At 43.0% G+C, this 23,503-nt stretch overlaps 1 protein-coding gene across 1 annotated transcript; it reads left to right on the top strand.

Annotated features, from left to right (window-relative positions):
- The first annotated feature begins 8,550 nt into the window (after positions 1 to 8,550).
- On the top strand, positions 8,551 to 22,586 carry CDADC1 (cytidine and dCMP deaminase domain containing 1). Its single transcript, XM_075725582.1, is given in 10 exon segments — positions 8,551 to 8,580; positions 8,582 to 8,630; positions 11,826 to 11,920; positions 13,478 to 13,655; positions 14,299 to 14,877; positions 16,997 to 17,046; positions 18,119 to 18,288; positions 18,816 to 19,005; positions 19,635 to 19,695; positions 22,513 to 22,586. Coding segments are annotated over 10 exon segments (1,476 nt in total).
- The last annotated feature ends 917 nt before the right edge of the window (positions 22,587 to 23,503 follow it).

Below are 23,503 nucleotides of genomic sequence, written 5' to 3' on the forward strand. Positions count from 1 at the left end.
TCCCAGCAGCCACAATAAATCTCAGTTCAGTCTGGGTTAGCAGCTAAAGGTGGGAAAGTTCACCTTGGAAGAGCAGCCATTGCACAGGTCCCGTACCGCCCCACAGACTCCTGTGGATGTTGTCCTGGGGCCCACAGAACCAAGCATGGCTCAGGCAAAAAGGCAGGGCAGGAGATTAATTTCAAAGTGCCTTCCCTTTCCCTAGACACTTCAAGGCAAACTGCGAGCCAATACGCAAAGTCCCTTCTATTCAGCGCATCTCAGGCCAGGGTTTCCACTTTTGCTGTCGCCAGGAGGTCTCAGCGCAGAGCACAAGCGGCATAGAAAGACTCAGGACTCTTGCTGGGAGCAGATTTGCCTCCCTCGATCCAGCCTGTCAGGTTTAACTCTCAGTGTTGCATATTTTGACTCCTTGGACTCATTTTTCTTTCCAAGAGAAATATGAAGGAAAATAAACAGACGTCACTCTTGGAGCTCCCCAATGGACAATATAGGACATTTATAATGTAATACAGCAATATAATGACCTATAGGTCATTACAGTAATACAGCAATAATCATTTATAATACCATTGTCAGGGAGTCAAAAAGTAATAGATACACTTCAATTAAGTGGGCAAGAACTGAGTCCCCTAAAGTGCAGCAAAGAAGACAGATTAAAACCAAGAAATGTGGTGACCCTGGCAGACATGGAAGCAGAAGAAAGTTGTACTCAATCCCCAGCAAAGTTGGTGGTGACTGAAGACTTCAAATAGAAACACTAAATAGAAGTGAACAAAAATAAAAATAAACAAAAGCACAAGACATGACATAAATATGTCAGCTTCAAACCAAGTTGTTCTTCACCTTTCAGGCACTTCATGGCTTTGCCCTCTCCTTGCCAGTTATCTCTCTCTGCTATCCAGAGGCTGACACTGCTGCTGAGCATCCCATGATGCCCATCTCCATATCCACATTTGCTGCGGGCAGGTGGAGGGAGTTCCCAGACAACAGTGTTGGCGCCCCAGCCCACTTTCATGGTTGGGAAGAGGTCTCCCCCTAAATGCCCTCGAAGCTAATCATTATCATCCTTCAAATCTCTCCTTAAGAACTCACCTTTCTTGTGATGCTCATTGTAAAGTCTCCAAACCAAAGCCAGAGGCTGGATACGAGTGAGATATAAGGTACTATAACAATGTCCTAAACCTGGGACTTCATCAAATGCCACTGTCATTAGCAACAAAGAGCCCAAATTCAGCACAGTGAACCAGCCTGAGAGGCATCACCCGCAAGTCACTGAAACCAGTACGGAGAGGCAGAAATGCAAGCAAGATGAGAGGGTGTATTTACCTGGAATGGAAGGAGAACCACCACCAGCGTATGGATGCTACACAAGGCACTCGGATCCCTCTGGAGGGTGGTGCAGTCACTGTATCAGAGATGACAGCCACCCTGGCCAGAGCAGGAGATGAAAGGCAGCAAAAGGATAGAACTAACTTTTTTTTTTTCCTCCCAGAACTTATTTAAGATATCCTACGTGACAAGGTGGGATCCCAGGCACCTCACACCCTGCCCTCCCAGGCAGCAGCCACTAATGGGTCTTACAGTTGCCACAGCGGAAGCAAGTCACCTCTGTATCAGTGCTCTCAGAAACTCGGCTATGATGTCAGACTCCTGCTGAGCGTCACAAAGCCCATGACAACTCCACAAGACTCAGTACCTGCCTGCTGTTATATCAGGGGTACCCATGCACTGCAGGACTCTGCAACGTTTCCGCACTCTGAAGTTCTGCAGAGGTTGCAAAGCAATTCCAGGAAATCTTTGAAAGCAACAAAAAACCCGCCTGGCTTCTGGTTCTGCTATAAATCAAGGATACCAGCATGGACTGGCCTGCAGCTAAACTGATTATTAAGGGAAGCATAAGGCCCAACAAATGTGTACCTCCTGTGCAACAGATTTTGCCCATCTTAACAAGAAAATCAGTTCCCTAATTTGAATTTAGGTCTGCTCTTTGTCTGTGCTGTGCAAATACACCCCAAAGGCAAGCTGTGTTTGGACCCTGTGAAAGCAGAGGCTGTCCACAACCACAGAAAAAGAGGAATGTAGAGAGAAGCTGAGTTTCCCCCTCTCCTGCAGCAGAAGTGGTTTTATTGAAGTAAGGTGTTATGAAAGTGAGACTTAAAGTTCGATGGCAAGGTTCACTCTCTTACTTACTACAGGAGATATAATAATGATTCAAAGCTACCAATACAAAACCAAACTTGCCAATAAAAAAAATCTTAGTGCACTATAATACAAGGTTACGTGTGACACTGATCACTTACCAAAGATCTACAGTTGGCAAGGGGTCTCTCAGCCTCGAGGAGTAACCTTGAGAGGTGTCCCAGCTCAAGGGGAGATCATCGCCACGCAGCCAGCTGCTTAGCAGGGAGAGCTCAAAGAAGGCTCACTTGGGCTGTCATATTTATTGAATAAAGTTGTTGGCTCCCAGTCAAATTACCTGCGAGGGAAAAGGTAAGCATGAGACTCCCTGTACCCACAACTTTCTTCATTCCTTGATACATAAGTCTTGAAAGAACCACCTGCTATTCATGTGTTAATTGCCTGATCGGTGTTCCAGTTTCCAAGCCCATAAGCATCGATGCTCACCATGTCACACTGTTCCTGTGTGGGTTTTCAGAGAACAGGTTGGAACTAGAGAAGTTCTTGGCACAGTTATGGCTGAAGCCTTTACCTCCTTTGGAGCCTGAACCAAAATACCAATAGTTTGGTCAAGGAGTCAAGCACATCCATCACAGAGGTGAAACACAGCAGCTGTGGAGAATACAGTACCAGCAAACTTGACTCTAAGTCTGGAGAGTCAGAGCTCCCGGTTTACGTCCCATCAGAGCACCGAGCTGTGGCTGAGCTGATGTGCAGCAGATGCCTCTGTCCCTAGGTGAGAGTCTGTCCTCCAGCAGGTACATGCAACCCCTTCTTAATGCAATGCACTGGAAGGAAGAAATTGCCATCTTGCTTATAAATTGATTTATTTTCCTCTCATAATTGTTTTAATCAATGTAATTAATTCCTGGTTGTTTGCTTGCTTGATGTCATTTCAATTATTAGATTAACAGACTTTTTTTTTTTTTTTCCACATTTAACAGACTGATGAGGCTGAAGGATGTATCTAGTTTTGCCTGACAGCAGTGCAAAAGCTTTCTTCTAATGATTTGTCAAAAAACGTATCACCAGCAGAAACTCCTTAAGCATGGCTTGCAGAGGTAAAAAAGAAGCTTGTTGTATTTGCATGGTACAAACAGAGAGCAGATCTCTCCTGTATGAACTGATGGGCCTAGCTGTTACAGCAATGTTTACTAGCTCACTGATAAAACTATCTGAGGACTTGTTTTTTTGTTTTGTTGTTGTTTGGGTTGGGTGGGGGTTTTTTTTGTTTGTTTTGGGTTTTTTTTGGGGTTTTTTTTAAATCCAGAAGGCAAACCAAGAGTCAGTGTGGAACTACTATAGATGAATAAAGATCCAAAACCCCAGGAACTGAGCGCAGTAAGCTCTTCTTACTAGTTTTGAAACAGATGATCAGCTTCACTGTGTATCGTTATGACTCAGCTAAGACTTTGGGGTAGGTGTAAAGTCATCTGCATTAAGAGGGTGAATGGTAGTTCAGGAAACCATATTTCAGGATCTAAAACCTGTAGCGCACAGATGCAGAAAGACACTGCAAAGCAGGTAACTGCAATGCAGGAATAAGTTTTCTCAGCAAATCAACTGCAAAAGATATGTAAACAGGTGGTGATGAGAAATGAGATTCTTAGTCCATGGATACCTATCAAGATGAAGGTGTAAAAGTGTACTGATTGTGATACAAGAAGCACCAGAAAAGCCCAGCAAAACAGCTCAGCAAATTCTAAGTAAACACTGCAAATGCTGTTATATTGAATGGTTATTAAATTATTCAGAAGGACAAAATCCTTAAGCTCATGAACCAAGACAATCACACAGCTTTGTGGTGCTGAAAGTATCACAGGGTACCTTCACAAACGGAGACATGTCAGAGGTCTGAGAACGCAAGCAACATGACAATTTGACATGTCAACTTCCAAAGGGCATTTTGGCAGACTGAGCTTTAGGAATGGGCTTTCTCTCAACTACCAGATCAAAACATAATACATCAGAGATGAGAGCCTTCTGGGGCACTTAGAATGAGAAGTCCTAGCAAATGGGTCTGCTAAGTAAAGAAAAAGGCAGGGGAAGAGGGGTGTTAAGTAATCAATCACTTGAATGAATTAGGTTTTCAAGACAGACGCAGGAACAAACTGCAGCTGTTGAGAGAAGCGGTAGTTTTTTCCAGCAGGTCTGATTCAAACAGAAAACGCCATCCAGAAATTCTTGCCAACCTGTTAAGTGACATACTCAAAATGGCAGCTCAGAGGCTAACATGCTAGCTAACTGGAAAGGCTGAATTGCCTTGAATTGTATATGAAAGGGACAGCGAGGCTAAGAACCCCTTTTCCTGACTATATTCCTCTACCATCCTCTTCTCCACTGACACCTTGCCAAAAGAACCACACCTAGTCCCTGGGCAGGGATGCTTCTGCATTAGGGTCGGTGCCATTCTCCTTTTGACAGATTTTCAGGAATGATGTGGTCTCTCCTGGTCCTGGAGTAAGTGAGCACCCTCCTCATGCTCCACAGAGATGCTGTCATCAGCTGCCCTCTAGCTTTTAGCTGCAGCTTTTGGTGGGAAGCAAACAAGAGCAGAAAATCCCTTAGTCCCAGTACACTGAGAGCTTTCAAGTTCAAGATCAGAATTAGATGAAAAAACAGCATAGGACGGGACATATCTATAAATCCCAGCCAAAACCAGGACAAAATCATGCTGCCTTCTCTCTTATGAAGAAGACTCCTGCACGATGAGGTAACTGCAACTTATATGTGACTGTTGCTGGGAACTTGATTTCCACTTACTTTGGGCTTGCTGACCCTGGAAAACCCCACCTCTATACCCAGCTGTGGGTGGAAGCGCTTAGGCACTTAAGTCAAATACTGTGGTCTGAATCAACAAGCTACTGGTAAGAGAAGCCATTTCTCCAACACATTGGAAAAAACAAAATTTAACAGAGCAGGGAGACTTCTTGCAAGTGTTTGTTTGGTTTTTGGATACCAGGGGATGATCATACTGAAAGGTGTTACCCTTTAGCTTGCTGCAGATCTATTCTAATACAAAACATCTCTCATCTCCTTTCAGCAATGGTCCAGACATACTTGGGAGATTGGTAAGTGAAAATGCACATGTCATTTTGTAGTCTTTAATAAAGACAGGGTCTAGAAAGTAATTTTTCGGAATGGGACAAAAGTTCATCTTAGCTAGTCAAGCAACAAGTGGTAACTTGTAAAGCAAAGGAATCCATTTTAGGCCATACAGGAAACAAAAGGATCCTCAAAAAGAAACAATTCATAACTTAATTCATGTTCTCATCCAGTTTCTAGACTTATATTGACTTTGTGCAAGACTCACAAAAGATTCTGTATTGCTTTAGGTCACATCCTCAAGAATCCTTTTAGTCATTGGTCCTTTTAGTCTAGATGGTCTAGGACTCACTTCTGAAACTCTTCAAGCTGGGATTTTATAGCCACTGGCTCTGAATGTTATGGGTTTTTTTATACATGACAGCAGTTTATGGATTTATCTCTGAAAATTTAGCCACAGAACAGCTTTTACTTACCCTGATATTTAGAAAAAGTGGCAGAGACATTAAACACTCCACCACAGAGGCTCTGGTCAGAATGCCCATAGGTCATAAGTAGATACCTTAGTTTACACAGACCATGAAGTACAGCCAAGCTCATTAATGAAGGCTGATCCCTCTAGACACCTATGGTGAAAGCTGAATAAACTGCCAGAGCACAAACCCCAAATCCATCATAACACCAGAAAGTAAAGCAGAGCAGCAGAGGCTCCGGTCCTTGCTCCATCTGCGCCAGTTGCGGAAAATAACTTTCTGGGACCCCCTTCCAGCATGGCTGACCCATCCAGGCAGGTAGCTGCAATCTCCTGCAAAGGTAAACACTGCTGAACTCTGAAACTATATTCTTGACCACTACATGAGACAGACAAAATTGTTTCCCAGCTAACCACAGTTGTTCAGAGAGCCAACATGACCCAAACATCACAGTTTTACAGCAGTTCCTAGGGGTGGGGAGATGAGGCAGTAGACAAACAGTTCATTTTGCATAGGCATGATGTGGTATGTCAGTCTTGGGCTTCTTCCTGCTTCTCTCACACTTCCATAGCAGCTCACAAATATTGAATTCTCTTTAGAGGGTGAAATACCATGTACAATTAAACTACACCTGAGTAAAGTACAAAGAAATTTAAATATATTAAACATGGAGCTTGCACCAACACCCACAGCCATAACTTTCAGGGCTAGATGACTTTCACAAGCAGACTTTTGCTGCACTGTTTCCCTGGCAGAGTCCAAAACTTCAGGGCAAGCACTTCTGAGACAGGGTGATACTGCTTCTGCAGCGAAGCCCAACTACTTCAGGAGCTCCATCAAATGCATCCGGATTTAACACTCCTGGAAACGTCACAAGGGCAACTTCAGCTGCATTTTCAGATCTTTCTCTGAACAGTCATTATTTTTAACAGAGTTCCCAGGGAGGAAAAAAGCCTTCTTCCCTTGAATCTCACATGCATCGCTTCAGAAAAATAGTCTCTTGCCAGAGAAAAAGAAGGGGAAACCCAAGCAGCAAATTAATCATGGGATGTGAACATCACCTCAGCTGTGCAGCAGATTTGCCTGCTAGTACCTTGTCTGTTCTTCATCTCTCCACAGCATTGTCAAGAGATCTGACCCACAAAAAACAAGGCAAAAAGTCTGAGTGTCCTTCTGTGGGCACTGGGTTCCTTCTGAAAGCCTGCTTTGAGAATTATTTCCTGGAAAAGGATTTTGGCATTTATTTTTAATGACTGCAACATACAGCTGATTCTCTTTTTTTTTTTTTTTAACTCCAGACTCCACCCACAGCCCTCCTGGGACCTTAAGACTTCATCTACTTTCAACTGATACCTCAACCAGTTTCAGGGATGTATCACATTTCTTCCACAAACCATTAATTGTTTCTTTATAAATGTACACAGTTTTGGGATGAAGTAACTCCCTTGTATTAAGTATCAAAATCTTGAAGCTATTGCATACTACAGCCCTTTTGTAATCACCAAGAATTATCCAGTTCATTACAAGTCATTCTCTTCATAGAAGATATTAAATATGAAGTCTGGGTGTATTCTAATTTAACATCCATTAACCTGTTAGCCCAGGAACAGAGGCAGTAAAATCCCATCAAACTAGCTAATTTTTCAGGAGCCCAATGCCTTGGTATCTGAGAGGCAAATATACCCTTAATTACTGACTCAAATCAAGACAAAGATTGTTTAAGAAAAACACCCAAAACAACAACAACAAAAACCAACCCAACCCTTTTCTGCTCTCTTCCAATTTTTCTCTCACCATGGCCTTGGACAGCCAAAGGAGCAACTCCAGAGCCAGTCCTCCTGGGTCTGAAAATCAATTCGTATGTGACAAAAAGTTTTGGTATCTCTACTGGCTGTCATCAACTAGTCACAGCAGCCACAACACATACCTTTAAAGATGAAAAAAGATCTGTTTTCATAGCCTGCTCTATACAGACAAGGCCTTGCTCATCTTCCTACACAGGTGCAATCACCATATAATAAATCTGTACTGGAAAGACAGTCTCTACCAACAAAAGGACACCTGGGGAAGCTCTGCTCCTGTTCCCCAGAGGAAGCAAGCAGCCTGAGTGAAAGGATGGGTTTTGCTGGTGCAACATCTCACTTGAAGAACAGGCTGCAGCAATGACAGAAAGGAACAGGATTTTTCGCACGCTTAACCAAGGACGTTAAACGAGCAAAACATTTAGCAGGGCACAAGAGATGATCCCAACAAACATAAAACCCCACGCTACAAGCCACCTGTTTGGCATGCCGGCAGCCGAAGCAACTTCTGCGCTGGGGAGCAGACGCTGGCCCAGCCCCTGGGCCCCGGCCAGGGCGTCCCTCAGATCCCTTTTTTGCCCGCGGGCTTGGATTTCCCCCGGGAGGCCACCAAGGGCCAGGCCGGGGATGAGGGCCCGGGGTGCAGGGGGCCGACGCTCCCCCTGAGGCCGCACCCCGGCGGGCAGGGGTCAGCGCGACAGCAGCCACCGCCGAGCCCTCTCCAAATCCCAGAGGGGTGAAACCCCGCTGGGGAGGGCGAGGCGGCGGGGTGCATTTCAACCTTAAAATCCCGCTCGGGAGCACGGAGCCCGCCTCCCGCCGGCAGCCGCCACCTCGCCTCAGCCGCCGCCCCGCCCCCTCATGACAAGCCCCACCCTCTCCTTCCACTCCTATTGGCCGAGGCGCCCGCCAGTCAGCGGCGGTTGCCATGCGGACGCCCCCGCCGCGGCGGCGCCCTGAGGGAGGAGCGGGGCCGCCATGGGGGCGGGGCGGGGGAGGCGGGAGGCACCGGGAGGCACCGGGAGGCAGCGGCACCGGCACCGGCATCGATGCACGGCGCGGAGGAGGCGGTGGCGGCGGGGGGGGTCGCGGATGAGCGCGGCCAGCACGCAGACCGACAGCATGGCCGGTGAGCGCCGCCCCTGTGCCCGCCGTGGGGGGCCTGGCGGCGGGGGGGGGTCTGGGCCGGGGCCTGCCCGGGCTGTGAGGGGGCCGCGGCCCCGCCGCCGTGGGGAGCGGGCGCTAAGGGCTGGCGGGGAGGGGAGGGAGGTGGCGGGGGTGCGCTGACCGGCCTTTGGCGCCTCTCTGCTCGCCCACCGGGCGCTTCGAGGTGTTTAACGAAATGCCCGGAACTGTCCGGTGTGCCCTCTCCTCAGGGTGCCTGTAAGGCTTTCCCTCCTCGGGGCTGCTCAGAGACCTCCTGCCTTCCCCCCCTCCTCAACTGCTGTTTCACAGAATGCTCCTGCCCGTTACAGCTAACGCAATAAAGTACACCCCCCCTGCCCCCCCCCCCCCCAGCTTGCCTGCGCTCTTATTCATCAGGCCTTTTGATAACACATGCTTCTATTTTGCATTCCCCTCCCCAAATGATTTCTTTTCCCAGTTCTACACCATGTCTATTTAATGTGTGTAACAGGTAATGTGCACTAAAATGCTTGCCTTCTGAGGGGTGTTCTTACTAACCCCGACAGCAGGGCCCATGTACGAATTTAGTAGCAAGCGACTTTCTCGCAAAGGCTGGGGATGCCCAAATGAAGTGGATTTTGATAGATTTCATATATCCCATTGCTGCAGTCCCACGGGAGCGGTGTGGACATACAGATCACCCGTGGGCTGCTTATATAGCTCTCTGATTGAGGTCTCCTTGATGGGCAAATGGGTTTCGTTTCATCCTGGTTTTATAAAAATCCTGATTCCAAGCGAGCAAAGAAGATGAACCCTGAAAATCATTTCTAGTTTCCTCTTCCCAGACAGGAGATTTCCTCCTCCTTGATTATGTCAAAGCACAGTGTTAGTTTCATACTTGTAAGATGACTTCTGACAAGCCTTTCAGCCTTTGAAATAGGAACTCCTACACTGCAACCATGGCATAATCCTGTATCTGAGCCATGTCCGGATGGGCAGTGCCCTGCTCCTTTTTGCTTGCAGGTGCAGGAGCAGCAGGGTTTTCAACACTGGCCTTCACAGCATGCTTTCCCTGAAGCATGCTCTGCCTCACTGGAGCAAGATCCCTAACCCGAAGGAATAAAATAGTACCTTTGTGTGAAGTAGGGAAGCTGTGAGGACTTGATGCACCTGTAAAGAGCGCTCCTTTCGTACATGGTTTTGCTCTCAGTAGTAAAGAGCCTGACCCCTTTTCTTCCCCAATCTTCTGCAGTTGCTTGAAATTCTGTAAGATGTCTTCTACCTTTTTTTCCAGGCCACTTTAATCAGTATTCTCTTCGCTGTGTTGAACTTAAGGGAACATTTAATTACATAGGTGAATAAAGATGCGGATACATAGATATAATAACTGTGACCACCGGTCTTTCCCTTTTCATCATAATATTCTCCTGTTTCTCATTATTTTTATATATATAATATATATAAAATATATATATATAAAAAATATATATATTATAAATTCATGCCAATTCACAACAGCATTGTGAACCAGTATATTCTTCAGCTTGTTTCCCATGTGTTTGACAGGTCACACTCAGATTAGGTCCAAGAAAAAAACCAGTAATTCCAGCTTGTTTCTGGTGTATTCTGTTTTAAATCTACTCTGTATGCAAAATTGTAATCCATTTTAGAAAACAAGATGGTATACATGTGTGTTGGTATAAAATGCACTGTTTATTTTAGCTTGCCATTTGGGAACTGTTCATGTGTATGCTACAACAGGGGTGAACAGGGGCTGTAATGGGAATGAACTTAAATGCCCATTTAAGAAAATAAATTCTACTTGTTTAGATGTGGCTTGTAGACTTACAGTTTATTTTTAGTACAAGTGATAACAAATCTTCATATGTGCTACTTGCCATGTACATTTCTAGCACACGTGTCCGATTGTGCTAACCAGGTGCCCCTTGCAGTGCCTGTCCACGGTAGTGGACAGTGTGGCATCAGATGGTGATGCTGAGAGGTCTATAGTTGCTTTCCAAAATCTCTAGTAATTTTGCTCTCGCTTCTGTATGAAAAAAGCTGCTAAAATACTGTCTGAAAATGGTATTGCAGTCATGGATTGCATATGTTTATCTGCTATCCTAATTGTTTGGGTTCAAAGACATGTCATTAAACTAACCCTCTCCCCCTCCAAAGCACTCTTAGTATCTGATTATATCTCTTCCAAACTACCGGAACTACTTAACAAAATGTTTTTCTCTGCCTTTTCCTCCTTTGCAAAAAGTTTAACGTTTGCGGGAAGGGATAAAAACAGAAATAATAATATTGTCAGACAGCACACGTGAGACCTGCAGAGGAATATGTGTTCATTACAGCTCTCTGTAAGCACCCCTGAAATAGGGATTGGAGCTTTTTCGAAGACTTAACTTCTTGCCAAGCGTGAGGCAAGACGGCTTTACATCTGGAATGGTGCAAGCGTTAGTGAGCAATGCAGTACTTCCTTCTTTTTCATGTGTGGGACACTCAGTAATACTGAGTGCTGGCCCTCACAGGACAAGGTCCAGATTTTGAGTAGAAGCACAACACAGCACAAGGTGGTGGTCTGAGAAGGGATTCTTTGCTACCTTTTTGGTTATTTAGTCAGGAGTGACAGCCTGAGCAATAGGTTTAAATTTCTGTAAGAATCTAACGAAAACTTAAGCAGACTGTAAAAATCCAGAAGCAGGTTTCTCCAGAACTGATGTAACTGGAAGGTTTGACAATAGCTTATCCACTCTTGCTGCAGGTGTCAGTATAAGATCATGATGCGTGCCTAGGTATTTTTGCTCTCTTCTGTGGTGAGCCTGAAGCTGAAATCACAAGCTACGTCTCAAATTTCTGTAAGCATCTGTGCACATTTAGTTATGTGGGGTCTGATCTGTGATTTCTGCTCTTCACCTCTGAGTAGAATTAACTCACTGAATTTCAGTGAAAGTTTCAGCACTTTCTCTTGTTGCACAAATCTGATCTCTGCATCCGGATGTGAGCATTCTGAGTTGACAACTACTGCCCTGAAGAGGGTACTGTGGATTTAGCTGCTGTAATAGCAGAAGTGGTTGATGACCCAGCTTCTGTAGCAGCTGTGGTGTAGAAGACTTGGAAAATATTGTTCAACAATGTGGGGTTTCTTTATAAATATTCTTTAATAAATATTTCTTTTTTTTTCTTCTAATGACAGGTCAAATGCCAAGACTTTCTAAGGTCAATCTTTTTACTTTGTTCAGTCTCTGGATGGAGCTCTTTCCCTCGGTTGAGCAACAGAAAAAATCGCAGGTAAAATGTCTACGATTACCGTTAATTGGTCTTTCTGAATAGATGCTAATAGCTCCTGCAGTGAATTTAACCTCACTGCTCTTTACATGACAGATAGTCCAGAGGGAAAAAAAAAAAAAAGGCTGATAAACGTTTTCCAAATATTTCTTAGAAGTAGAAGAAAATCCACTGGTGGGAGAAAAATAGCGAAATGGTTAAAAAGCATGCTATTTCTGAAAAACTTTAAAAGGCAAGGTATATCACCAACAGGTGAAGCAAACAGTAAAAAATGCTGGTGGGTATTTTGAAGAGCATAACAAAGGAGGCATGGTGTATACCATGCATTTCTTAGGATATACTAATTATAACTTTAAAATCGGTGTGGTTGATGGTGTAGAGATATTCTTTAAAATGTTGATGTTCATGATTGTAGAAGAGTTCTCTTATACAGTGGAGGTGCACAGAACTCCTTGAAACATTTGCTGATCAAGATCTTGTAGATAACTACTTCAGTGACAATGAAAAGACACTGTCCTTGAGAATGGGTCTTCTAAATAGCTGCCAGTTACACTTACAAGTAGAGGGGCATTGTCCTGGAACAGGATGTTTCCTTTTGTGATCAGAGTTCTTATTGTGCTCTTCAAAATGATTACTGCTTTGTGCAGAGCATACCCATGTGCTAAGATCCATAGCACATGTATCAGTCAGGACAAGAAAAGATAGGAAAATAATCTGAGTGAACAATTAGGCCTAATTTTCAGAGCTTGATATGTCCCAGAGTAGATCTGAAAGAGGGATAGATGAGCAGCACCATACAGACTTGAAAAGCAGTTTCAAATTTCAAATATCAAAGTAATTCAGTTAGGAATGGCACTTGGGTTTTATGTAGGGCTTTAGTACAGCCTCATTTCTGTAACTGCAAAGAAATTGAATAATTTACAGATCTAAAACAACAGTGTTCTGATAGCAGCTGGATTGCATAATGAGATCTGTTGCACCGGCTTCATCAAACTAGCCTGTATCCAGTTTCCTCACAATACATGGGAATCCATATTTAAGAGCTTCTTGTCTGTGGTATGCAGACTTTTACCATGGAAGATTGTTTAGAACCAGGATTCATTTCTATAGATGAAGAGAGAGAAGCTAGAGAAGCTATGGGCTCCCAGGATGGTTAAGCTTAAGACATAAATTAAATTAATGAGTGTTTCCAGATAATGGATGATTCAGATGGGTTTTCAGCTCTAATTGACAGAATTTTCTGTGCTGCTTCTGGGTTTTGTTATGGGCAAAGCAATGACCAGAAAAATCAGAAATTTGCGACAAGTCCCTGTTTGAAGTTTGACAGGGGCACAGCACTCTGATATTAACAGGAACATGTAGAAACCACCAAAAAGAATACTGCTCAGGGAAAGTGTAACAGAGATTGTTTAATGATTCATATCACAATTTGTACTGAAGAGCTATATGCTCTGATCCTGGCTGATTACTGTTACCCAAGGAGGAGCTGTAACATCTCTATGGACATGATGTTGAAAAAAAGTAAAATAATAATAATAATAATAATGCATTTTTCTGTAGGTAAAGAAGAGTGGTCTAGTTGTGGTGAAAAACATGAAGATTATTGGTCTTCATTGTTCCAGTACAGACTTGCACGCTGGCCAGATTGCTCTCATTAAACACGGATCAAGACTTAAAAACTGTGATCTTTATTTTTCCAGAAAACCATGTTCAACTTGTTTAAAAATGATTGTAAATGGTAAGCAATGACTGTAGTAGAGTAGAAGTAAATGTTATGCTTGTGATTGGTGGTATCAGAAAGCCAGTTTTCTCTTTGGACTGTCCCAGATGTACCTGTTGCACTTTGCCAGAGCAACCCTAAGCCTGCTGACTAGGCCTAGATTTCTACATTTTTCCTTGCCCTCCCATTGCTCATCAGTGGCACCAGAAGGGTATTTTTTATGTAGAAATCACAAGAAGTACTTCAGGGTTTCCTTTTCCCAAGTGAGATGAAGGCAAATGAGCTTATTCACTTCCTGAAATGGGATCTGCTGGTACAGCCCTTCTGCAAATATTGGGTTTTGATCTCAGCAGCAACTTCTATTAGTGCTAACTTTTTTGTGTGGTGTTAATGTATCCTTTGTAGGTAAGATGCAAAATTAGGCTGCCACAAAGATCTTAGAACTTAGGAAATTCCAATTTTTGTCTATAGTCTGATTATCAAGTCTGACAAGCTCTTGATACTCATATATGCTAGCATTTTTGTTTGTCCAGACACCACTGAAACAGCACTCACGGCTTTAAAGGAGTAAAAACAGGGTTAGGCAGTAGTGTATTGAAAATGAGGTTTATGTTCCACTGTGCTTGCATGGTTCCTTTTGCTGCATTATCTTCTCTTCCAGCTGGGGTGAACAGGATTTCTTACTGGCCTGCAGATCCTGAAATCAGCTTGCAGACCGAGGCGTCCAATCCCATGACTACTGATGATGCAAAGCTAGATGCCAAAGCAGTAGAAAGACTGAAGTCAAATAGTCGTGCTCGTGTGTGTGTGTTGCTTCAGCCCTTGGTGTGCTATATGATGCAATTTGTTGAAGAAACTTCCACCAAGTTTGATTTTATTCAAAAAATAGCAAAATGTCAGCCTGACTCTAATACTGACTTTTATACTGCATGTAGACAAGAGAGAATAAAAGAGTATGAAAGTTTATTCCTAATTTCAAATGAGGAAACGCACAAGCAAATATTGATGACAATAGGACTGGAGAATCTCTGTGAAAATCCGTACTTCAGCAACCTTAGGCAAAATATGAAAGATCTTGTCTTGGTCTTGGCAACAGTGGCTGCCAGTGTCCCTGTCTTTGGATGCTTTGGATTTTACAACAGTGAATCATGGCAAACAAATGAAACAGACCATCAGGGTTTGCCCCAAGAAATTGCAAGGCACTGTATGATACAAGCCAGACTACTTGCATACCGGACAGGTGAGTTGTTACAGTAGTGGAGGAAGAATGGGTCTCATGAGTAGACTGAGTTCCTGGGTGCAGTCTTACTTCTTCCAAATACGTCCTTGAACAAGCTGCTGAATTCCATTCCTACATCTGTGAAACAGGAGCGGCAGTATTATTAAAAACTCCACAGGGGTACACAGTATTGTGTGTGAAAGCACTGAGCTTTCCAAGAGAAAATCAGGGCAGGTATTTCACACACAGCGCTAGCAAAGCCTGTCCTGACAACATGTCCAACACCTATCTGAAAATAGAATACAATGACATTTAAATTCTTCAAGCTGCTCTGAGGCTCTTTGTTACGGAATTTTCACAAGATGTTTCTGTTATCAAGTAAGTGCCAATATTTTAAGCATATTATGTACACTTCTTCAGAAAAGAGCAGGGAAATAATATCCTTCCAGTGGGGCATTAAGTACATTTATATTAAGTCTCCTAGCTCCAATCTTATTAGTGGAAGTGTTTATATATCTAATGTGTTTTTTTTTTTTTTTTTTTTTGCAAAGATGCAGGCGTTTTGATGTACAGGCTTTCAGGGTGGAAGGGTAGTTATTGACTATCTTTTGATACAGATGACTTCCGTTAGCTACTTTATTCTGTCTGGGTAGCAATGCAGTAAACTGGTATGTTCTTCCAGAGAACAGAATATGAAGACCTAAAACTTGGTGGTACTCCTTAGTGATGTTTTTTTCATCTAGATAGGATAGTTGCTTTTTTAAAACCCTTGTAAACAAATAAATAGTACATATGTAAAACTTAAAACAAAACTAATCCCCCAACATGCACACATAAAACCAACCTATCAAGTCAGGTGCTGAATGTGCCTTTTGACTTATTCAGACTTTGTTATTTGTAAAGATTAATCTTCATATTTTAGAACCTTTCCCTTTTTTGGTTGGTTTTTTTTTTTTGTTTTTCTGGGTACCCTCTGCAAATTTGGTCACCAGAAGGTGCAGAGGAGACTGCATTTTTAGAAGTAATTCAGAAGTTTTGTGGAACCAGTTGTGAGGTTTTTGTACAACTACTCTTGTACAGAGCAAGATAGAATGACCAAGCTTGGGTACTCATTCTTGGGGCAGGAAAATTCAGTTTTATCTGTGCTGTTCAGCCTGGACTCAGGTCTGTTTTTTGAGCAAACTCTTATTCCACTTTAGTCCTATAATGAAATTAAAATAAATAACAGCACATACACATATATTTAGGTGCTTGGAATTATCATATAGTTGGATATAAGGGAGCAAGATCATAGGATGTTTTCTATGCTGGCTTATTGTACATCAGCAACTAATAAATATGCAGAATATAAATAAAGTCAGCCCTCATAAAACATATCTTTGGCACGAAAGACCCTCTTTGAGTGATTGTATATGGTAGTGATACTAAGGATGATGGAAATGGTTAATTGAAACAGCATCTTCTACAATATTAATCACTGGAAGCCTGAAACATCTTTTTCTCCTTGATATGCTCTGTTTTAACTGGTCAAGACTCTCATCAATAGCTACTGGGGAAGATTTCCAAGTTCATAAAAATCCTCCATGTCACATAATGAAAGTTCTGTTCCAGTTTTCCTGTGGTGGTGATAGGAAACACCCCCCAAAATCCAATTGTTAACATTTTGTCTCTGAATTAGGTATAAAATACAACTAATTTTGATAGGAATTCAGACCACAGAATCATAAACTTAAGGAATGGCAGCAGTTAAGTAATTAAGTTAAGCAGTAAACAGCAAGAAGGTTTTTATCAGTTTGCCATCTCACATCAGCCACCCTATCCACATATATTTTTGGCACGCATTTTTTTATCTGATATAGGTATTGGTAGCTTCTTAGCATTTGTGAACAAATGTACGTAGCAAGGTCTTAGAATGGCTGTCTCTGCAGTTAAAGCACACCCACCTTTTGCACTAGGCTCATATGACTTCGAAGCTTTTACACTTTCTGCATTTCTTTTCTCCTGTCATGGAGAAAGCAACGAAGCATGTCATGAAGCAACAATGAATGTTATTCCTTACTCTAGGATGTCATATGTTAATGTACAGGTAACTCAGAAGTGCTTTATTTGTTACTTACTGCTAAAATGTTATGTATTTTAGAGGATCATAAGACAGGAGTTGGAGCTATCATTTGGGCAGAAGAAAAATCAGTAAGTATTGAAAAAGTTACTTTTTCCTGCACTCACAATTCATACACTTTTATCTGCTTTGAGCTTGTTTTGCTTTAAGTTTATACATGTGCTTTTTTCATACACATGCACAGCGCTATAGAAAGCTTGCACTTCTCATTGTTTAGTAACTAAGTTAATGACTGGTTCATTGTTATGCTGTCAAGATGAAGGGGGAGTATAAATAGTTTAGTAACTACCACAGTGTCTCTGCCTAGCTTTTCAGTGTGCTTGCTTCTCTAGTCATTGTCACTTATTCCAGGTGTCCTGGCTACAAAGTTTTGCCACAGCTGCTGATGAGGCAGCATGTGCCTACTCTGCATGGTCCCCCTTTGCAACTCTTTTTTGGAGAGGTCTCAGTGCAATCATAGCCCGACAATCTCTTGAGGATTTTTGTTGCAGTTGAAATGCTGTACTGGCTTTAGCACATTCCTTTTTGGATCGAAGTGATATTTTTCTACAAATATTGTTACTGTGCTTTTTCCCATACAAACGTAAAGTTTTTATTTCTTTATGTCTCTGATTTTGCATGTTACCAATCCCAGGAAGCCTCATTCTTCATGCAGCTGCAACATACTCTTAATTTGGTTTTAGCACTTAGTCATCAGCTGCTTACTGCTGTTTTGTTTCTTGTTCTGAGTTCAATCGCCGATTGCTGCTTGGTCACTGGCTCTGTTGAGAGACAGGTGAAACACAGTCTCTGGCACATCAGAGACTAACTCCAGCGGTCTTTAATTTTGTATGTTGTAGAAAGGCTTAAGGACTAAATCCTTCAGGCTTTTTGTTCCTGCTATCAGTATTACTAAAGGAAAAGGAAAGCCTCTAAAGCCTGGTGCAGTATGTTGTCTGCGGTGTTACAGCTTGCCTGCGTGGCTCCTATGGAGCTTAGTGGAAAAGTTCCATACAGTCATGGAGCAGTTAGCAAGAGCTGAGTTCTCTTTTAACTGCTGTAACTTGGCATGAACTGATAATGTGAAAGTATACATTGCACAACGCTTTTGACTTAGTACTCAATTTAAATGTTCCAAATTTGATGCTTTGCTTACTGTTGCAGAGAAGCTGTGATGGAACAGGAGCAATGTATTTTGTAGGCTGTGGTTACAATGCCTTTCCTGTTGGATCTGAATATGCTGATTTTCCACACATGGATGATAAACAAAAAGATCGGGAAATCAGAAAGTTCAGATACATTATACATGCAGAGCAGAACGCCTTGACATTCAGGTAATGGGTTTATTTTCACCACAGAAAAGAATGAGATGGTTCAGAAACAATTCCATGACAAATGCATGATGTCACTGTGATGACGTGTGGATTGCAATCACGGTCTTGTTTATGATGCAGAACTTGGATGTGCATGGACACAGTCAGCTCCAGGGGTTTCTTCAGACTTCTTAAGTGAACTTAGTTTTTAAAGGATATTCACTCCAACGCATGCAACTATCCTTCAGATACAAGGCACTGCCTCTGCTTCCTGCTAGCACCATGCTATAACCTGAAATATGGAAGCGTGGCAATTGTTGAGGCTTCCGACAATGATATGTGTGGAGAGGTGGGATGGGTGTTTTGTTCACAGATAGTAAAACCAAACCAGATATCATTGTGTACTTGTGCACTTGATTAGGAATAAGTTGCTTCTGAGAGTAGGTAACACAACACTTCTTTGCTTGCTCTTGTGAGGTATCAGGTTTGTCACCATTCAAACTGATCAAGATATAAACTCTGAAATTCTGTTTTCTGACTGCTTGTAGGTGTCGAGAAATAAAGCCAGATGAGAGAAGCATGATATTTGTGACGAAATGTCCATGTGATGAATGTGTCCCTTTAATCAAAGGGGCTGGTATCAAGCAGATCTATGCAGGAGATGTTGATGCTGGAAAAAAGAAAGCAGACATATCCTATATGAAGTTTGGTGAACTTGAGGGTGTAAGCAAGTTTACAGTAAGTGTCTAAATGTAGTATATTCTAAAAACTCTGGGCAGCATTGGGGCTAGGGTGGAATGAGGAGTCATCTGCAGCCAGCGTAGAGGAGTGTTTAGTCAAGTGAGTGGGACTGAGAGGTTGTTCTGTCACGACACAGGGGTGAAGTGCTGTGCCATATGCCAGATGGTGGGGCCAAGTGTGTCTGTTTTCTGAAATTGCCTTGCAGACTTCCCTCTAACTCATTGCTGTTGTTTGAGGTGGTCTCTTCACGCTCTGAAGTTCTCTCCAAGCCTCCCTGTACAGCATGGCAGCTGATGTGGGAGATCACTGCGTGATTTTGTAGGCCCTTCCAACAGCTCCTGAAAGAGCTGCGGTGGGTTTTGAAGGTGGACAAGTGCACCTGCACTCAGGGTGCTCACCATGACAAACTGCAGCACCGTCGGTTTGAGCAGGTTCGTTTCCCCTTCTCAAGGGAGTAAATGGCCATGCATCCCTTAATAGCTTTTTATCCTCAAAGCAAGTGTGTGTTGGAGGAGGAGCCCTTCAATTCCCACCCTACTCTTAGTCGTGCCTTACAGTGAAGGACTGTACTTTTTCATTCTCCTGTCTTCTGGAATAAATAAACTTTTTTCTTCTTCTTCTACCAGTGGCAACTAAACCCATTGCACACTAATGCCCTTGAATTCCATGACGCCACAGCCAGGGAAAGTAAGTATTTTTTCACTAATACATTTTATGACTGAAGTCAGTAAGTGAGATCAAGTTTTAAACAAACCTGAATCCCTCTGGGATTGATTACTCTTAATTAATCTTGATTTCGATTAGTTAAATTTTGCTATGAAAACTTCTCTGAGCTTTTTGAATAGATGAACTAATGGCAAGTTGGAAACAAGCTTGTTTTAACAAACGCTTGGCATTGGTGCACATTACAAAATCTAGTAATGCTGTTATCAAGGTCAACAATATGCTGTTTTGCATGTAGTCATTTCAGACTACTTTATCGTGTTTTAAATTTTGTTCTGTAAAGACTTTTTATACTGTGTTCTATGAAGAGTGCCATTCTTTTTCAAGAGAAATTGGACTCCTCCAAGTCATTTAAATATGTTCTGCAGAACATTTTCAGTGCTTCTTTTACGAAGTAGGATCTATGCCAGTGCTCTTCAATCAACATATATTTTTAGAATCATAGAATCATTTAGGTTGGAAAAGACCTTTAAGATCATCCAGTCCAACCATTAACCTAACACTACCAAGTCCACCACTAAACCAATTAAGGCTAGAATAATGATTAATTTCATGTTTCCTGGCTTGGTGGCTGGATTATTTATAATGAAAGTAAAAACTAGGAATCATTAAGGTTGGAAAGGATCTCTAAGATCATCAGCCCAAACATCAACCCAACACCACCATGCCCACTAAACCATGTCCCCAAGTGCCACGTCTACCTGTTTTTTGAACACTTCCAGGGATGGAGACTCCACCACCTCTCTGGGCAGCCTGTTCCAATGCTTGACTATTCTTTCTGTAAAGAAATTTTTCCTAATATCCAATCTAAACCTTCCCTGACACAGCTTGAGCCCATTTCCTGTCATCCTATTGCTAACTACATGGGAGAAGAGACCAACACCCACCTCACTACAACCTCCTCTCAGGTAGTTGTAGAGAGTGATAAGTCTCCCCTCAGCCTCCTCTTCTCCAGGCTAAACAACCCCAGTTTCCTCAGCTGCTCCTCACAAGACCTGTGCTCCAGACCCTTCACCAGCATCGTTGCCCTTCTCTGGACATGCTCCAGCACCTCAATGTCTTTCTTGTATTGAGGGGCCCAAAACTGGACGCAGTATTCCAGGTGTGGCCTCACCACCGCCAGGTACAGGGGGATGATCACTTCCCTGCTCCTGCTGGCCACACCATTCCTGATACAAGCCAGGATGCTGTTGGCCTTCTTGGCCACCTGGGCACACTGCTGGCTCATGTTCAGCCGGCTGTCTACCAACACCCCCAGGTCCTTTTCCGCCAGGCAGCTTTCTAGCCACTTTTCCCCAAGCCTGTAGCGTTGCATGGGGTTGTTGTGACCGAAGTGCAGGACCCGGCACTTGGCCTTGTTAAACCTCATCCAGTTGGCCTCGGCCCATCAATCCAGCCTGTCCAGGTCCCTCTGCAGGCCCATCCCACCCTCGAGCAGATCGACACTCCCACCCAGTTTGGTGTCATCTGCAAACTTACTGAGGGCGCACTCAGTCCCTTCATCCAGATTGTTGATAAAGATATTAAACAAGACCGGCCGCAGAACAGAGCCCTGGGGAACACCGCTCGTGACCGATTGCCAGTAGGATTTAACTCCATTCACCACAACTCTCTGGGCTCAGCCACCCAGCCAGTTTTTTACCCATCGAAGAGTACGCCTGTCCAAGCCACGAGCCACCAGCTTCCTTAGGAGAATGCTGTGGGAGACGGTGTCAAAGGCTTTGCTAAAGTCCAGGTAGATGACATCCACAGCCTTTCCCTCATCCACTAGGCAGGTCACCAGGTCGTAGAAGGAGATCAGGTTGGTCAAGCAGGACCTGTCTTTCATGAACCCGTGCTGGCTGGGCCTGATCCCCTGGTTGACCTCAACACATGCCTGTTGAGTGTATTGAAGATGAACCACTCCATAATCTTCCCCGGCACCGAGGTTTTTTGTGTATATATACACATATATAATATAAAGGCCACAAAATCCTTGTTGACCTGCACCCCTGTAGCAAGGGAGCTGTCATCTTCTGAAAACGAGAGTTTAGATGAGTCTTATGTTGAAGCCTTTTTCTGCTAGAAAAGGGACCCGCCATTGGCATCTACTGTCAGCTACCGGTTCTTAAAATGTTTGTCATCCAGAGGGGAAAATAATGTGGAAAAAGAAGCCAAATAATTTTTGTGCCTCAAGCATGAAGATATGGAGCATAAAGATACGGAGCTGGCAGTTACTCAAAGCATTGAGCATCATGCTAGGAGCATAAAAAAGACTGAAGGTGGTTTTTGTAGCACATGAATAGCCACATACTACAAGCTAATTCCTAACATGTAGTGAGCTAGATTCATGGAGAAGTCTCTTTGTTAGCTATTTCCTTATGAGTTGGGGGGAAAGGAGGGAGGGAAGGGCTCAGAGTAGTGTTTATGGCATTAGTAATCACTGCAAAATGTTAAGGCGTGTTTGTCCCTCTCTCTGCTACTGATTTTTAGACCCAGCTGGAGAAAGATTCATCCTGGGGTACTTTCCTTGACAACCTTTAACAGGGCTCATTTTTCTAACAGTGTTTTCTTCAAGATGGTAGGCTTGCATTTTCAACACTGAACTGTTTTTAAGTTGCTATTTTCCCTTAGTATGTTTCTTTTACTATGATTATTGCATGTTCCTCTGTATGGGGAAGAAGACAAGCTCACCCACCCCAACCCCCCACCCAGTGTTATTCCAGTGTGCCTGTATGTGTTGAATATTTAGACTATGCTTACTATTGTATTAATGTTTCACACAGTTTTTTTTTTCTTTAGATGGGGTCCAGAAAACAAAATCACTAGATGACCAGCAGCACCAAAACAAGAAACTGTGTCTTGGTCACTATTGAAAAGCACTTCTGCAGTCTTGCTCTGTACTTTTTATAATGCAGCCTGTTTGCACTTTCAAATAAGGAAGAGTTTTATTTATTGTTTGGAAAGTGATTTTTAGAATAAGTGTATTTATGATGTCTTAAATGTTTTACAGAATAACCTGAAGGTCTTTTTAATTTAGAAGGTCCTGGGGAAAAAATGCTACTTGTATTTTCTGTGAAAGTAACTGGGTGGCTAATCATTGTTAACACGTTAAAAAAAAATACTGGACATTTATTGCTGGTAGATCAGAATGGTAATAAAATGGTATCTGTTTTGCTTGGTGTATGGATTGAGGGAATGGATTTCTAAGTTCTGGGCTAGCAGAATGCAGAAATAAATCCTAGTTCTTCAAGTACAATTGTCAAGGGAATCTTCAAGGAAATGGTAGATAAACAATCACTAGCAGTTATTCCTTTTCCTGAAAGTGGCTTTTGCTTCTCAGTCTGCTTGTGTACAGGTGACAAAGCCATTGGGATGGCAGTCGTTGCTAGGTAAGTCATCTGGATATCAAGCTTGTCTCTCATGCATATCCTCTTCCAACTACCATAGCAGCAGAGCTATTTTGTTTTGTGGTGCTTGCATTGCTGCTCTGTGTGCTTCCTCAAGTGCGTCCCATCTGAATTAATGCAGACAAAGATGAGCTTTGCTTTTTCTCAGCTTCCGGATGCAAGCCTAAAAGGGTTTGGCAGTATGCATCTCACTGGTCCCTACACACTATGTGAAGATTGCTAGTGTTTAGGTTTTGTTAATCTTCACTAACAGGCTTCTAGGACTACAGCAGCTAATGAAGTGCCAGATGTCCTGTTGTTTCTTAGATAGGATGGAACCAGTGGAATAGCCCGAATCTTTTCAATCTCTTGGATGACTACACGTGGAGCAAGGGTGACTTTAG

The sequence above is a fragment of the Pelecanus crispus genome, chromosome 1 (assembly GCF_030463565.1).
Source record: "Pelecanus crispus isolate bPelCri1 chromosome 1, bPelCri1.pri, whole genome shotgun sequence".
Classification (NCBI taxonomy): domain Eukaryota; kingdom Metazoa; phylum Chordata; class Aves; order Pelecaniformes; family Pelecanidae; genus Pelecanus; species Pelecanus crispus.